Source organism: Lagopus muta, chromosome 3 (genome assembly GCF_023343835.1).
Source record: "Lagopus muta isolate bLagMut1 chromosome 3, bLagMut1 primary, whole genome shotgun sequence".
NCBI classification, from domain to species: Eukaryota; Metazoa; Chordata; class Aves; order Galliformes; family Phasianidae; genus Lagopus; species Lagopus muta.
The window spans coordinates 7,531,059-7,549,493 of NC_064435.1; the positions used below are offsets into that span (position 1 = coordinate 7,531,059).

Genomic DNA, 18,435 nt, shown 5'->3' on the forward strand with positions numbered 1-18,435 from the left:
GAAATCAATTGCAGTGGACAAGTCAGTTTCAGATCCTGCTGGATTTCAGGCAGTCCGGCCCTAAGCATCAGCCTGATGCCTGGTTTAGAAGTCTGTCCTGTGGTTTGTGTTCAGCAGTACGCATGGATAGAGTATAAAATGCTCAAAAACTATCACAGTAGGTTCTGTGTGGACAGTTAATCAAAGGAGAAGGGGCAAGTATTTTAAAATGTAGTCCTTTGAAGTGTTATTTCCATATGGATTTCACAAACCATACTATATCCGCCTTCCTTGGTGGCCAAACATGAGAAAGTAAGAGGACACCCAGGATTCAAGCAAATCTTTGTCATTGGTACAATAGTAAAGTCCCATCAGAACAAAAGTACATGTTAACAGCCTCTTTTGAAAATAGTAGCTGTGGGAAAGATAATTTCTATAACTCTTGTTTATTGTCCAAAACTTGTTATTTTAGACTGATAACTTTGATTGTTCTCTAATTTGCTAAAATGAGAGGGAGATTATCCATGCGTTGGCTGGGTTTTGTTTTCAAGTTAACTGCTGAAGTTTCTGAAGAAGCATCTACTCAGTACCTCCATATCACAGAGGCTGGAGAAGATGATCAAGGTACTCAGGCTGCTGTAGCTGCATTACAGAACCTTAGATACACTTCTGAAAATGGTAAGTTACTTTTCTGGGGGGTTGGAACACCAAATATGTATTTTTTCATTAATATCTAGTTCTTTTCAGTATAGTGGGCAATTTACAATCACTGTGAAACAGTTAAAAATGCTGAAATTTGTCATCCAGAAATTCTTGGGAGTTTATATTTTTTCTTGGAGAGTAAATAGTAAGTGACCATTCATAATTAATTTCTGTGTCCTTAAATCATTAATAATCACCACACTGTACTTTGCCTTTTATTATTAAATGTGTGGAATTTCCTGCCTGCATTATTCAATGTATTGTGAACTCAGCTGCCTTGACAAAGCAGATGGTGTGTATCTAATGGCAGTTCTCTAGCTATCATTTTTCTTCCCTTATAAATCAGCCATCCTACAGAACTGACACAGTGGAATGCTTAATTTACCGTATTCCTAAAACAGTACAACCAAACTTAATTCTAATGGTACAGAAAGCAGAATGTATCACATTCAGTATCACATTAGACAAGAAAAAGAGATTGATAAGTCAGGAACAATAACAACTGTAAGAAGAAACTCTTAGGTCTAAGAGAGTGTTAAAACAGAGACTAGAATCAATGCTTATATTTTTTGAATTTATGTGTGTAAATAAATGCAGTGGCTGCCAGAGGAGAGCATTTTACCATTGCTGTGAACTGTATGGTTCATAATACAGATAAGTTTCACAAGCTCCCATTTCTTTTGGCATCTCCAGGCACGTCACAGTTCCATTATGTAACTGGCACTTTCTGTATATTGTTAATAAGTGGGAATTCAGAATGACTAAAAATATCTTGAGAAAATTTCTTAAGCTATAATATTTAAATTAAAGTAAGTATGATCACGGAATATGCTGCATATAACAGTTTTGATTTTAATCATGAGGCAGTAATTTTCAAAGTAGAACAACTTGGTTTAATCATCCAACTTTTCTGATATAAAACCTAGTAGTTTATACCAGTTATGTAACTGAAGGCAGTTATACAGGAAAAAAATTAAAGCAAGAAAACATTTTTCAGTTCTCAGATAAAATTAGATCCAAATTTCATTTGGGTAACAAAATAGAACTACTTAGTTTGAAATTAAATGATCTGAGCTGGATTCCCACTACAGTATCGGTTTGTAAAGGTTGGGGGTTAAGACATGAGCTTTATTCCATTGACTGGCTCCTTCAGGCCTCTTTCCTAGTTTCAGCAGTGATTTCAGCAAAAGGAAGCAGCTTTATCATGACCTTGAGTTTTCCTCCCTTTCTGATATCTATCATGCTACTGCTAATCGTATGGACATGCCGACCACAGGAGGGGGATTCCTATTCCTGCATGTCACAAAACATTCTTCAGCAGCTGAGTTTTTCCTTTTTACATTGTAGGAGAAGTGAAAGTATGTAATTTTTTTTGTAAACTTGCCTTTCCTTTGGTAGAATTGCACACATAAAGATAATTGAAAAATGTGACAAACATGTTCTGATCCCATACTTATAATGTAATAGGCATTGATTTTCTCAAGAAATTAACTTTTTCACTTCAGCACATTAGTGATAATTTAAGGATGTGAGGTGTTGCACACTTTTGGACAGATGATAAACACAGATATCTAATATACCAAACAGCTGTCTTTGTTGTAAGTATAGGCTTCAGATTCTGCTTAATATAAATGTCTGGCAAATACACATTTGGATTTGTATAGTCTCACAGCTGCATAATTTACAGTTACTGCTGTTAGTTGTATCTGTTGTTTGTTTAGTCAGTGTATTCTTTTTGATCTCTTTAAAATAGTTATAAAAATGAGCAATGTGGTTTCACTTGTTGATGCACACATTTGTTTTGTGAATACTTTCATCCTATAGATCTGTTATTAAAGTGTCATGCTAGTGAGCTGGTTGAATTTACAGGCAGCACAATGTATCAGGGTTAAAGCATAAGGGGAGTGTCTCTGGCAGTTCGATTTGCATACCATTAAGGCCTGCTTTACTGTAATGATCTTATACATACTGTCTTTCTGATAAGGTGAAAGACTTGATCCAACAGCTGTAAACATTCTGCAGCAAATCATTGAGTTGGGATCAGAAACCCATGATACCACTGCAGTTGCTTCTGTTGTTACCATGGCACCTGGAACTGTGACAGTAGTAAAGCAGGTAAGAGCTCTTCTCCATAACAGCTTTGTTTTATTTTAGTATATTTCTTGTGAAATCAGTGAAGTTCTATAAAGCCTAAATTGTGAATGACTTTGTAAGACACACAGGATTTGTCGTAAGGTAATTTTTTCCCTTTGTTGTGTGTATATATATATAGAATCATGGAATTGCCCAGGTTGGAAAAGACCTTAAAGATCATCGAGTCCAACCACAATCTAACCACGCTACCCTAAGTAACAACCCTCTGCTAAACCTAAACTTACCTGGTGCAACTTGAGGCCATTTCCCCTCGTCCTGTCACCTGTCATCAATGAGAAGAGACCAGCCCCGCTCTTGCTGTAAGCACCTTTCAGATACTGGAAGAGAACAGTAAGGTCTCTCCTTAGCCTCCTTTTTCCTAGACTAAATAGCCTAGTTCCGTCCCAGCCCCAGTTTATGTGCACACACACACACGTTTATACATAAATACACTCATATATTTATATAAAATACATAGCCATCAGTATAAATACATAAAATATAAGTAGATAAATATATATAGGAACATGTGAGAGTGAGAAAATATAGCGTTTTCAGACTTCTTAAAATAGTGTACCTCCATCATGAGTGGGGATGTAGTCCCACTGTCATCTAAAAGAGTCAGGAGTTCCTTAGTGCTGCATTATTTTGGAAACAGAACATGGAAGGTTTGTATACAACTGTGCGTACTCTGCAACCATTATACTGTTTGACCATAACCATGGATGAGTGACCATCATTTGTCCTTTCCAGTGCTGTCCTATAGCTAAAGTTAGAGAAATATGCAAAGTCTTAAAGTCACATGCCATGAGAACAAAGAAGACTTGTGCCCAGTCTGAGTTCATACTGCCTTTCTTAATGAGGGATGCAACAAAACTCATTTGCAGTCATGTAACAGCTCAGAGAAGAGTATTACTGATGCTCCTTAGCAGCAGTTGGTTCTATGAGACTGAAGTCAGTATGACCACTCACGTTAGGGAAAAATTAAGAGAAAAGCTCCTTTTATTTAAATGAACCCAAAGTGTTGTTACTATGGTTGCCTGAACTAACTTGAGGTTTTAGTATTGTGGATATTAAATTCATAAGAATTCTGTAGAAGTGTATAGTCTGTGAAAACAGTTTGAAGACAATAGCCACCCAGATGTAAGGGAAACAAGGCAGAATTTCAAGAAAAAGCATTTCCAAATTTTTTTTTATTATAATTTTTATTTTTTACTTAACAGGTATTTTCATTAGAAACCATGTAAGAATTTTGGAGTATTTTTTTTTTTTTTTTAATTAGGAAAAACAGTTCCAGATTTGTAAATTAAATTCTATCATTAAAAAGGAGAGACATTTAATCATCTCTACATGCAAATTTAAAATAACTTTACTCAGTGCCAACATGTATACTGTGCTGTATTTATGACTGATTTAAAAGGCTAAATGCATTATTATCCACAACCAAATACTGTTCTCTCCTTAAAAGTATGTATTTTGAGGCCCTTCTACCAGAAACCTAGGAGAAAACAATGCCTAGATGAGTGACAGCTGTGAGGAAGAAACTGTGTATGTGAAACTAGAAAAAAATGGTGACACCAAGCTGTGTGGTGTGATCAACACATCCAAGGGAGAGGATGCCATCCAGAGAGATCTAGTCAGGCTGAGCAGTGGGTCCAGCAGAACCTCATGAGGTTCAACAAAGCCAAGTGCAAGGTCTTGAAGCTGGGTCATGGCAACCCCCGTTAGCAATACAAGCTGGGAGATGTAAGGATTGTGCTGAAAAGGACTTGAAAGTACTGGTGGATGGCATTCTGGACATGAGCCAGCAGTTGGAAAGGCAACCGTATCCTGGGCTGTATTAAAAGAAGACAAGTCGGCAGAGCAAGGGAGGTGATCCTGCCTCTCTACTGTGTGCTGGTGAGGCCTTGCGTGGGGTGCTGCATCCAGGTGTGGAGTCCTCAGTATAGGAGAGACATGGAACCTGCTGGAGCGTGTCCAGAGAAGGGCCACAGAAATTGTCTGAGGAATGGAACACCTCTCCTGAGAGGACAGGCTGAGAGAGCTGGGCTGTTCAGCCTGAAGAAGAGAAGGTTCCGAGGAGTCCGAGGAGACCCGAGAGTGTCCTCTCAGTATCTAAACGGGGGCTATGAGAAAGAAGAGGACAGACTCTTTAGCAGGGTCTGTTGTGATGGGACAAGGAGAAATGGTTCAAAGTAAAAGAGGGAAGATTTAGACTGTATGTAGGAAAGAAGTTTTTTTACAATAAGAGTGATGAGGAGCTGGAATAGGTTGCCCAGAGATGTGATTAATGCCCCGTCCCTGGAGACATCCAAGGTCAGGCTGAATGGGGCTCTGAACAACCTGATCGAGCTCTAGGTGTCCCTGTTCATTGCAGAGGAGTTGAACTAGATCACCTTTAAGGGTCCCTTCCAACTGAAAGATTCTATGAAAATTAATAATTTAAAACATTCAGTGACTCTTCTGACTATTGAATCTGATCAATTTCTCAGTCATCTTAACACCTACCCTCTTTCTTGTTAGAGCATCTGAATTTGCTATTAGCATTTTGTGAGTGTTCACATTGCAAATTAATTCTATCTCACTTTTTAATCCATAGTTCTAGCCTTTGAGTTTACAAGCTGTTAAGAACTGATCACTGCTTTTCCTTTGCTTTATATATATCAACAAATTCCAGTGGTCTAATGTCAGAGTGGTATAAGCTCCACTTCTACATCAAATATTGAATTCTCAGAGCACAGAATCTTTATTATTTTTCTTTTTTGTTTCTACCTGTTAAGAGTGCTGCTGATAAAATGCCTTTTCCCCCTGATTTTGAAGTTGCAGAAAATAAAATTAGTGTAGAACTGTAGTACTTCTCAAGCTGAGTGATGTTGTGCTTCCTCTGCTTACACTGAATTTTTCTAGTATCTTAGATTCCTAGTTACCTTGGGTGGGCTCTGTGGAAGTAGAGCAAGGAACAAAGGAGATCTGTAGAGGTGTTTGTTTTTTTAATGATTTTTTTTTTCTCTTTTAATTTCGTACTTCTGATGCTTTATCAAATCTGTTTGACCTATGACACTGCTCTGTTTGTTATTTTCAGTTCTTCCCAGCAGAGAATGGCTTCAGAATTACAGCCACACCCATTTCAGCATGCGGGGAAAAGTCTTTAAATGTTATTAACGTGATTGTAATCCTCTCCTGACAGCTTTTCTTTTTGTCTTTAACACTGCATTGCTTTCTATTGGATATCACTCATTTGTACCTGCTACTTTGTCAGGTTTTAATTATGCTGAGTTCCTAATTGTTAACCTTGAGGTGATCATAAGACACGTTCGTATTTCACTTCCCTACTGGAAAATTTATTCCACACTCTATTCTGTGACCTTCAGCTTCTCTTGTGAATTGTGAGACAAAAAATTCATTCAGGGTGTCAGCAATATATCAGCATCATCTGTCACTGAATTTCCATTCTTGTTCTTCAGTGGCCTCTCCAAGTCCTTGCTTAGCTGCTCAGTTTCTTTTTTTTTTTTCCTTAAAACATTTATTGTTCTGATTTTTATGCTGTTCTGTTTCTTTTTTTATGAAGAGCACACATAATCTATTTTTTTCATCTCTCATTTTTGGCTGGCCTGGCAAATTGCTTTCATATTTCTATGTTTGCACCTTAAAATTTCTTTGAAATGCTATATTAGTAGGACATTTTAAACATTGTTTTTTTCTTTTCTTTTTCTTCTGTGAATGTTACACTACATTATTGCTATCTTTTTCTTTCTTTTCCTCCTTGGAACTTTCTGCAACATCTGTACTCCTCTTTACTTTCACTCGTAAATGTGCCATTGACACTTTATCCCTGAAATTATGTGAATAAGGCAGCCCTCTTCATCTCTTAGTATTTCCCCAAACTGTGTGTTTAAATGTCTTCTCTGTGCAGTACTTGTAGTATTTCATGTTAATGCAAGACTTTTACCTGGAGAAACAAGCTTTGTCTAAGTCCTTCTCAGTAGATTGCTACATGTCATGTATATAGCTAGCTCTGTTTGGTATCTTCTTTTTAAATTATTTTGTATTAATTCACAAGCAGAAAGGTTATGGAGTTTACGTTGTTCTATTACTTTATTTCTGAGTTTTATGTGTTCATATTGCTTATATATTAAACCATGAGTACAAATTATTATGCAGCTGTACTCAAGATCAGATTTTGTATTCAGAGCTCCCACCTCACGTATTGAGTGCTGAGAAGAAAAAAATAATTCAATTTTGACTATGGAAGTTTTATATTTGTTGTTCATAGGAATGATTTTATAAAAGAAAATAGTTTCACAGCATAACAATAATGAATCCCAGACTGAATCATTATTCATAATATGCCTTAAAAAAAAAAAGTATGTAAGTCCTATCTAGCTTGGGTTATGATTGGGAAATGGAAGTTCTTGTTAGCTCTGATAGTGCTATGTATGTGAGTCCTTTCAAAGATTCTGTCTAGAATCTGAAATGTCTTCAGCTTATTCTTGCCTGAGAGCCACTACATTACATTATTATCAAGATTAAACCTTTTTGATGTCTAGTCTGGGAGAAGTTCTGTCATGTTGTTGTGCTATGGGAACATACAGCTGATAAGGAAGGAAATGCACACTAAATGCCTGAGAGAAAACCAGGATCCAGTTGTGAGGTTCTGCCATTATATTCTGAAATTGGCAAAAATCCACAGTGAGGCTTTGATCACAATATGACAAGAGAAGAACAGTTTGTCAGTTTGAATCTATTTCAGTTACTAGTGATCAAGTCTGGATTACTACAGATAGTGATGGTATTTATGGCATAATATTTGAGATATTCTGCACTTACTAGAAAAAGTAAAATGGGAAAAAGGTGGAAGTGTGGAGTGGTACATTTGAAGAATTGCTAGGAAAGAGATTAATAAATGCTTTAACAAAATACGAAATACCCATAGTGAATGGTAAAGACAGACAAGAAATTGGACATTTCTGCAGAAACACGGAACATAGCAAGGAGTGTCTGGCACTGTAAAGCAAGTCACTTTCCTTTCTGTGGTTTTAATTCTCTGTGACACTTAGCAGATATCATTTTACCCTCATGCTATAGGGTGAAAACAAATGTGAATGTGTTTTTGTTTATTTTGCTGACAGAGTCTGTTCAGTTCATAATTTATATAGGTGGACTGTGTTTTTAGATCGCATGTTAAATACAGAGCCAGGATTGGAGGATGAGTAATCATGCCAATATCACAGCCACACTTGATTAGCAGTGTCTGCAGATATGTTTTCAAAACCTTTCAATTACAAACTGCCTTGAAGTATGACTACATCTTTCAGTTAGGCACTACATCAAACAAGGATGCCAACGAATTCTGGAGGAGAAGATTGTTCCATGTTAAGCATTTGTTTGATATACATACCATGCTTCTTGTGAAGAAATGTTTCCCTCACAGATGCACACAGCTGTTAAATTATTTTTTAGTAGAAAAGGACTCTGTCATCGTGTCCTGTCTGTAAATGATTCTCTATGGTGACAAAATTCAAGATATATTTTGTTGGTTTCACAAAGCAAACATTCTTGCTTGTTCTGCAAGCTGCATTCTGCATTCTGCAGCATCAGCAGAGTTGTCCCTTTTTGGACTGCATCCAGCATCTCTCATTTTTGTTATAGTTCTTCCATTTCCAGTGGTCATGAGCAGGAATGAGTAGTGGTAACTAGATATGTTCTGTTTCAATATGCATATTTTGTGTAAAGGCAGGGTGTATTATTTTTGTAAAATCTCTTTGAAACCAAAGGTAGAAACCATGTAGAATTCTTTATCCAAATCTAGTTTTATATTTTTGCCTCAATTTAATGAGCAGAGCAGTAGATTTTTGGATTTCTAGTTTCAGTCAAACTTGTAGATCACTATACTGTAGAACTCAGCTAAGTTTGGTTGCATGTTATGTGTCTACGTTACCAATAGTTCCTGTTTTTATGTAGATATTAGTAAACAAATGTTGTTAATTTGCTTGTCTTTAGACCTGAAATATGTTTTGAGTATTTTTATTAGCACAGAAGTTATTGTTCTGATATGAGAAACTCATCAGCAGATGATTATGTAAAGCTTTAAATCTTGTCCTCAGTATTATTTATCCTGTATGAGTAAGTTACTGAAATCCCTTTTTATTCAAAGCAAATCCTGCCTGCCTTGTACACAGAAAACTGCTTGAGCAGAGCAGTACTCTTTGTTCTCTCTAACAAAACCAAATCACTTCCCAATCCCAAATCCAACTAACCTATTCCCAAAGTATTTTCACCTCTTCAAATCCCTGTACTTTTCCTTAATTCCTAATTCTCCATGACAGTTCTACCTGAATGACCACTGCAAACAGAATGTTTTTCTGCAGTCTTCCTTATGGTACAGATGCATGTAAAAGATTTACTTGAAGATTCAGAGCTTCACTTCCTAAGTAATACACAGCCATTTGACTCATGATCTTTTTACTGCTTTCTCATTTAGTGGCCCGTCTCTCATTAGCTGTTAAGATTTTGATTTCTACTTTTGATCAGACCGTGAAGATTTAATTATTCAATACTTTTGCTAAATAACTTTCTTAATGCCTTCCATATTATGTTCAGGAAAGTCAGTGGTACCCTGGGGTGCGTTAAAAGAGCATGGCCAGCAGGTTGAGATTCTCTTCCCTCTGTACTCTGCCCTGGTGAGGCCACATCTAGAGTATTGTGTCCAGTTCTGGGCTCCACCATTAACGAAAGATAGGGAATTTCTTCAGAGAGTACAGCGGAGTGCCAAAAAGATGGTTAGGGACCTGGAGCATCTCTCTTTGAGGATAGGCTGAGTGACCCGAGACTGTTTAGTGTGGAGAAGGCTGAGGAGATCTTACCAATGCATATAAGTATTGAAAGGAGGGAAGTCAGGTGGATGGAGCCAGGATCTTTTTGGTGGCTACCAAACTGGAACTCAGGAAGTTTCAGCTGACCATGACAGATAACCTCTTTACTTTGAGAGTTGTTACAGAGCACTGGAACAGGCTGCGCAGAGAAGTTGTAGAGTCTCCTTTTCTAGAGTGGTTCTAAACATACCTGGATGCTTTCCTTTGCAACATACTGTAGGGAACCTCCTTCAGCGGGTGGTTGGGTTGAATGACTTGCAGAGGTCCCTTCCAACCTCTACAATTCTGTGGCTGTCCTTAGTTATGCGGATTCTTAACGAAGAGCAACTTGTACCTCATTGTCTTCAAAAGTACAACACCAGCAGTTATCTATGGTTAGGCTGTTGGTGTGTTGACATTGCTGCCTGTTACGTGAAGGTAGAATCATGGAATCACCAAGGTTGGAAAGACCTCCAAGATCATCCAGTACAACTGTGCACCTATCACCAATTTTTCCCAGTAAACCACCCCCCCTCAGGGACACATCAACACGTTTCTTGAACCCCTCCAGGGAAAGTGACTCCACCACCTCCCTGGGACCCTGTTCCAGCACCTGACAACTCTTTCAGAGAATTTTTCCTAATGTCCAGTCTTGAGAGTACCACTGTCATGTTTATATTGTGCTTATCCATCTCCTTTTGTCTGCTTACTGTTTCATGTTTTATGTTGAAATTATGAGACCTTTGGATGTGAAATACTTTTTGCACTTAGAATACCTGATAGAGTTCAGATCCTGGTCCAACTCACTATACTAATACTAACAATGAAGAGCAGCTATTGGCTCACTTTCTCTTTTTCTCCCATTCAAAAACAACAGACAAGAGTGATCTTAGTACCTCTGCAGCTTGGAATTCAGCTCTGTTCCTGAAAAGCACAGTAGTATGTTTTCAGCCTGGACTTCTAAATTCCTTGATCTCAAGAGCAAGTATATGAATTGTTTCACTAGCCAGACATATCTTTATCAAGCTTAGGAAAACACTGGTTTTTCATGCATTTCGTACTTTGTTTCAGTTCCTTTCATCATTTCATTCTGTGATCTCTTCAGGCTGTGGTAAAATCCTACCATGGCAACAGCCACGTTTTTTCAAAGTGACAGCAGAAGTAATGCATAGCAAGGATTACATATCAGCTTGCAGATGATCACAGGACAGAATTTTATAGCATAACACATCTTCAAAAATAAGCATCTAATAATATTACTATGGCTGTCATGTCAACAGGTACTGCATGTTACACTTCACAAACACTCATATTTTAATCTGGCTATGATTTGTACCTACTTGATCCTTGTTACACTGTTCTTCCTGAACTTTTGTTAATACATAGAGTTATATATGTGTTGATTACCAAGACTGACGTCCCTTTAGCACGTGGAGCAATTTATTCTTTATCTCGGGGATGCCAGCAAATAAAAGTGTTATTATGGGCAGACGTCCCCATTTTCTTAGGTTCTGTGAAGTTCTTGTCATCTGCATAACATATGAATAAAATCTCTTGTCAACATCAGTGCTCTCTGTTAGAACTCTTAAAATTGTGGAGTGTTGCCTTATTTCTTCAGAGGAAAATCTGGTGATAATGCATTCTGCTAGACAAGAGATGTTGCCAATCACAGTCTCTTTGTCAGAATTTGTTTGACCAGCCAATGGATGAAGCTTCTTAAAAATCTACTTCACCAGTATGAAGATTTATTTGCCACTTTGCATTTTTAATTTTATGCATCTTGAGTCTTGTATGTTGAATTTTCCTGTTATTCTGAAATGAGTGTTCACCAGATTGTCTTTGTTTTCTAGCTCTCTATAGAGATTCTATATAGATGATCAAATTACACTGTTTTTCTGTGCATCTGTGTGTTTTTCACACAACGTGTCTGTGTGTAAACCAGAACAGAGAGAGTTCAGATTATTCAAATGGCACCGAACGAAATGGTAGAGGCAGTCCAGCAGGCAGCAGCGTAAGCTGGGGCATCACATAGCCAGGTGCTCTCTATGATCTAGAATGCTTATATTCACTTTTTGTTTTCAGATTTTCAGTTCATAACTTGTATGTTTGCTTACTGTGGTTTCTTACAATATAAATAGAGTCATCTGTAACCTAGTGTAAGATTCTGAATTCCTGCATGTCTGTTTAACTTTTCTTCTTCATGGTAACCTGAAAGGCAGCATTCAGTCCAAAATCTAGATTCTGCAGAGGATTTTGAATCTAGCTCAGCAAGGCTGTTTTAAATATGTGAATCTGGAATTCCTACTGACTGCAAAGAAAAATGTAAATACTCGTTATTTCTATGAGCTATAACATAAGAAAGCAGCTTTGGCAGTTTATGTATTTCCTTTTTTCCCCTTTTTTACGGTAAGGAAGAAGTTTATTTTGGCATATTAATGGCTTGAGTTAATATATCTTAAAATATAAATTACTTGATTTGTTTTATAGGAAGAAGTTCCTCTAGATGTATCCGTTTTTTTGTCATTTAGATAGTCCTCAGATATTTGCATTTAGAACTTGAGATAATTTAGAAATCTTGATCTTTTTATAAAGACATGGGGGCAGAGGATCCATCAGCTTCTGTGAGGAAGCACTTTAAGTCAGTGAAGAATATTTATGCAGGTACTGAATTGATTTAGTATACCAGCTGCGTGTGGCTTCAGATCCTTTCTGCCATCCTCTAGTGCAGTATATGCAGTCAGATGCTTATCATCTGGCTCTTGAACAGAAAAGAGGTCATGGATGCTACTCTTCCAAAGATTTCAGTTGCCAATAAAAAGAATGGAGTGTAGTAACTTCATTCATTCTTATGGCAGCTGTCCCACTGTTTCATCGGTTTGAGGGATATAAATTAGTATTTTGAGATTATTCCCTATAGAACTACCTAACAGGAACCAAGCAGAAGCATGTAAACATTGAACTGATTTAAAATGTAAATATCCAAAATAAAGTGGTAATTTGTCAAACTAAAAGGATTACAGATAACTGTCCAAAAAAGATACTGGAAGCTAGAAACACAAAAAATAAGGACATTAGTTTTTTTTACCTTGCTTGACAAGGGCACAAATCCGTATTGTTAAAGGTAGATGGGGAGGTTAAATGAAATTTCTTTATTGGCCATTTTAATTTCAAAACGAGTATTAGATTGTTGTTATTAAATTGAATGAGATTCTAGTTTCATTTCATTTTCATGTCAACCGTGCTTTGCCTTCCTTTGTTCATTATTTGTGTACACTCACAGAACTATTTTTAAAATTATTTATAGTTCTGATTGAGAGTGACTAAATTGAGACCATACAAGATCTTTTTCAGACTGTGTTGTGCATTTTTGCAGCTCTTAGCAAAGTAGTGTAATTTTTCTGGCCTGAGGTGTATCGTCAGAGGATTATTATCATGCACTAATACCAGAGAAGTTACTGTGCACTACATAATTAAAAAGCCAACTTTTAGACACCTCGATCTGTACGTTTTTGAAGATCAATAGCGTTAAGGACTCTATCTGTAGGCTGACATAAGAACAAGATATGAGATTTTAATTTCCTGACATTTTTAACTGCAGCTTTCCATCCAGCTCCATTGGCGATTAGACTTTGGTCCACCTGTTCTGATCTTAGATCAGATGTTGTAGATGTTGTATGGAGCCTTACTTTTCAAGCAGGAGCCACCTCTGGAGCAGGTAGCCTCAGGAAAGGGAATGAAACAGTTACAAAAAGGGAGTGCTGTCTGAATTCACAAAATTTTTAGTGTTTAAGCAGCAGCTAGAGTGGTTGTTTTTGTTGAAAAAGGTATATAGGAGTATCAGGAGAAGGAAAGTGTTATGTTTCTTTTCATGGTTTAGTTTGTTGCATTTTGAACAGGAGCTCAAAATGTAAAAGGTAACTTTAGGGATATCCATTTTTTGCGACACCATACATTTGTTTTTCTGGAGGTGGGTGCAAATTTTCTTACGTCAAAGCAAAGCATTCTACATCACACAACTTTGTTAGACATGGAACCTTAATGACTGCTGGAGCTGTTTAAAATAAATTGCAATTAAAAGGTTCAGGTATGCTTGGTAAAAGATGCAGAACATGGAATGGACTTTATCCTTATCACATATCTTCATCCCTATAATCTGAATGCTGTGCAATAAAGCCAGAGTCAGCATCAGTAGCTGTAATTGTGCTGTTGAGGTAAGGTAAATGGCATTGGTAAGATTCTCTTTAGAAGTTTGATCTTTTACCAGTTAAGATCCACTTATATTTCATCAGTACCACAGATGTACTTGGACCTCTGAATAATTTAACACTTGAACGTATTTGTTATTGTTTGAGAAAAAGCCTTGTAAAGCTTGATGAATTGAGTGAGAGTTCAAAGTGATATGAAGTCCTGCGGGGTCTGTTTGCGTCTGAAATCTTCCTGATCTGTCAGATACTTAAAAACATGGAAGAAAAAAACCTGCAGAAAAGTCAATATACGAAAATGGGAATGGTTGCTTGGGGGAGTGTAATAAGTAAATAAATAAATAAAAATCTGAAAAAGAGAACCAAGAAATGGGCATACAGAATTTCTTCTTGCCAGTCTCTAAGGAGTCTGGCACATGCTTAAACACTTCACTGCTGTTCTCCCTGCTCTTCCCACTCTCCTCCTAAGCACCAATACTGAACTTCCGTAGAATTCCTTGGAGTCTATTGTTCTAATACTACTGCTTAGAAATCAATGTAGTACAAAGGAGAAGTGGAGAACTTTTGAATGGTTTCTAATTTAAAAAAAAAAAAAATGCATGTTACAGATGTAAGTATACGTAATTTAGAGGACTCCACAAAGAGTGGAATCTCATACTTACTTTTTAAAATCTCTTATGACTTCATTACTGCTAGGAGCACAACATACACTGCTCTGAGATACAAGGGTTACACTGAAATCTAGTAAACTGATCTAGGAAACTGATTGATCCTGTGTTCTCTTCATATTTCACTTTGCGTGACTATTAGAAATGCCATCAAGTTTTGCTTTCTGCCAAAGTATGTAGGTGAGGCACAGTTCCTTGTTCATGCTCTGTTGTTAGTGATATATATAGTTTATGATTTATATATAAGTTGGTGATTTATAGATCCATTTGATGATGTGAAAAAGGTGTTTTTGTAGAGATTGCTCCTAGAGATTCAGTCAGTTACTTTCTTGCAGTGACAAACATCATTTATCTCTGGAAGTTCATTTTATAAAGCATTTTATAAGCCTAAATGAAAAAGAAATAGGCCTTAGCAAGAACTACCCATTTTCCAAATAGGAAAGGAAGAGAAGATCTAATTAACTGCATGTTGCAAATACAAGTGGATTGGCATTTATATTCCAGCAAATAAAACAGCCCTCGTCAGTGAACAAGGGGAGTGGTGTTATGCTGAAAACACCTAACAGATGCCTTTGCATGTATTTTGTGCATGTAAAAATTGCTATCCCATTCTGTCCCCAAAATAATGTTATAATTAGTATGTGTTAGAATCAATTTCCTCCTCATAACTTAGAATGCAGTGTGTTGTTACTGGCCTGGAACACTACGCATTGATGGGCTGTATGAATCTAGTGAAGAGCTAGATTTTGATCTTGAATTCTGCTGAGTACTGTAGTCTCAGTATAATTTACAAATAATGGAGTTCTTTTAAATTTAATACCAGAATCTGATGCACATCTTCCTTTTTTGTCAAAAAGTAGAATGCTTATTAAAAGCAATTTTCAGTTGCTACTATCAGTATTCTTTCAATAATGTAAAAATTGCTGCCTCATAAACAGGTGTAATGGGTGCATTTCAGTGAATCTTAAATTTCACAGTTTTCTAATTAATTAGTCCATTATGTTTTGGTTACAATGACTGTTCTTGAAGTTTAGAATGACTTTGTTTGTTTGTTTGTTTACTTATTTTACCTCAATGAGCAACAATCTATTGGTTAAAAAAAAAAAAAAAGAGTGAGAATTGTTCTGTGGTGTGTTGGTGCCCATAGCAGGGGGGTTGGGTCCAGGATGATCTTTTAAGATCCCTATCAACCCAAGCCATTCTGTGATGACTGTATACGTCTTTTAATGTGGCTTTGGATGGATTCTCATGTTATTGGTAGTGGAGGAGCTGTTTACTTTTTTGGTTTATTTAAATAAGGGCAGTTTTGAGTGAATTACAGGTGAGAGATTAAAACTGTTTCAAGAGACATGGGTTCCTATAACTTTGTAGTTCTCCATGCGTGTAACTGCAATGATGGTTTACTGCTTTCAGTATTTTGTCTGTCTAAACACTTATTAAAATTAATTGCTACAAATTTTGTGTAAAGCTTTCAAAAGTTTCTGATTTGTGTTGTATTTCCATTATTCATCACAGTAGCAATTATTTATTGGAAAGGTGAAACTTCTGTAAACACTTCAATTTCTTCCTAGGTAAAAGAAGAGGAGCAATCAGCCAATCACACTTTGATGATTCAGGAGACTCTGCAGCAGGCCTCAGTGGAGCTGTCTGAACAGCATCACCTGGTAGTCTCATCAGATGAAGTGGAGGGAATTGAGACAGTGACTGTCTACACACAGGGTGGAGAAGCTTCAGAATTCATAGTTTATGTTCAGGAAGCGATGCAGTCTGTAGAAGAACAGACTGTGGAACAATCTGTGCAGGAGCTCTAAAGAATGGTATTTAAATGGGATGGCTACTTATTTGCCAAAGCCAAAACTTGTAATTCTTTTCCTAATACAACAAAAGCAAGCAAGCAGACAGATTTTTAATTTATTTATGAGGTAAAACCTTTTTATAGATATGGCTGGTTGGACTGTGTCAGTAACTTTCAGTACAAAACTACCTTGGACTTTCTTTTTCCTGAAAGAAGTTCCTATTGTGAGAAAAAAAAATTATTCTTCTTCATCTAAGACCTCATATCATTACTTCAAAATCTTCAAAATATTGTTTTCTCAAATTTGTTATATACCACAATAAAAAAAACATCCATCAAAGCAGCAGATTGTCTAGAAAAGTCCCTCCGTCCCTCCTTAAGTTCGTGCTTGACTTCAATGGAAACAGGGTTTTTTTGGTGTTTTTTTTTTTTGTTTGTTTGTTTTTGTTTTGTTTTAGGAAGAATTAGTAGGACTTCTTATTTCTGAATATATGCTTAGAATGTGTGTGCAGATTTGTAGACCTCACTCATTCAAAGACTCAAGATTTAGAAATATACCACAGGTAGATTTTAATTTCTATTTGTGAGTTGATTTTTAGGGAGATATTTAAAGCCATATATGATAATTCTAGGTGCCAATTATTTTTGGATAATGATAACTCTTTCCATCCCACTGAATAAAGAACTGTTCAGTACTACATGATGAAACCAAATGTTTGTCAACACAATGTATTCTGGTTTAAAAAAAAAAAATCCAAATTATTTGTAAATGCTATAAAATATGTCTGTTCATATGTTTTAAAAAGATGTTTGTAAATATGGCTGTGTGAAAGAACTTGTACAAAAAATAAGTAAATACTGGCAAAAATTTAGATATTCTTAATTATAAGTGTACATAGTTCCAGACTTTTCTTTGTGAATTCAAATTGTTTGATTCAATATTTTTAAACTTGAGTTATAAAAGTTACTAATTAATAATAAAATCGTCATGTTTTCATTTAATGCACTAATTACTTAAGTGTTTACTTCCTTTTCACAGCTAATTAAAGAATTTTTTTTTAATTTTTATTTTTTTTTGTATGATTCTGGCAAATTATCTGTCCAGTTAGTAGTTTCTAATCAGGAAAGTAATGTAACGAAGTCTTGCAGGAATTATCTATGTAATTGAACTTATCTATGGGCATTCTGAGTGAAGAAGTAGAGAAAAGCTTTTAAATACATTCATGTAATGTATTGAGTTGGTTGCCTATTTCTTGTAAATCTGTTTTTTTACACATCATACAAAATTAGAGTGCAAACAATTTGTGGTAGATTCTCCCTTGACTCTGGTGGTGTGGTGATAGGGAATTTAAATTTGTTAGTGGAAAACAACTAACCAAATACCTCAAAATTAACTCAGGTAAAAATAATTCAACTTCAGTGGTTGCTGCATTTCTTCTGCTTAAATCTTGAAAGTGTGTAAGATGTACCAGGGATGTCAGATTTGTAGGACAAAGATGTATATATACATATATATATATATTGCCAATTGCCGTAACTGTCTGGCACTGGTTACATGTCAGTGTTGACTTCAGCAAATTTGATTAGATGAAAAGTGTTCAGTAACAACTGTAACATAGAGGATGATGCACCACATATGCCAACTTGATTAATCTGCAGAAGAAACTTGTTTTTGTAAGTTTAAATGCAGTTTTGAATTGCAAAAATAAGTCTATTATCTGAAAGAGAATAAAACAGTCTTGAAAGGTTTTCTTAGAATTTATTGAAATTAGCCAATTTGTAATTAATTCACATTTGGAAGAGCATCTTGATCATAGGCAGTAACAACTATGTTTTTGATGTAAAACCTTTCTGAATAAATTCAGCAATGTATTACCAACTGGGGGGAGGGAGAATGTAAAAGTACTTTAGTTCATACCATTCAAAAATTCTGAAGTAAATTATTTCCAGGTAGATTCAGTAATTCTCCTTATGTGAAGTATGTCAGAATTTAAAGAAATGGGTTCATTTTTCTTATCTTTCTCATTTTTATTCTAGTATGTTATGGCCATAGATACCCACTGAAATGTAAGGCTTCGTTTGCCTTTTGTAAACAGCACTAGAAA

General features: G+C 36.1%; 1 protein-coding gene across 10 annotated transcripts in view; it reads left to right on the top strand.

Annotated features, from left to right (window-relative positions):
- ZFAT (zinc finger and AT-hook domain containing) overlaps positions 1-17,823 on the top strand; it is a 122,342-nt gene extending 104,519 nt beyond the window's left edge. For all 10 annotated transcript variants that reach the window (XM_048939698.1, XM_048939697.1, XM_048939699.1 and 7 more), the window contains 3 exons: positions 531-657; positions 2,666-2,796; positions 16,107-17,823. In XM_048939698.1, the coding sequence (XP_048795655.1) occupies positions 531-657; positions 2,666-2,796; positions 16,107-16,346 (498 nt within the window). In that variant the 3' untranslated portion in view covers positions 16,347-17,823. The remainder of the gene's footprint in view (positions 1-530; positions 658-2,665; positions 2,797-16,106) is intronic.
- Positions 17,824-18,435: the final 612 nt, after the last annotated feature.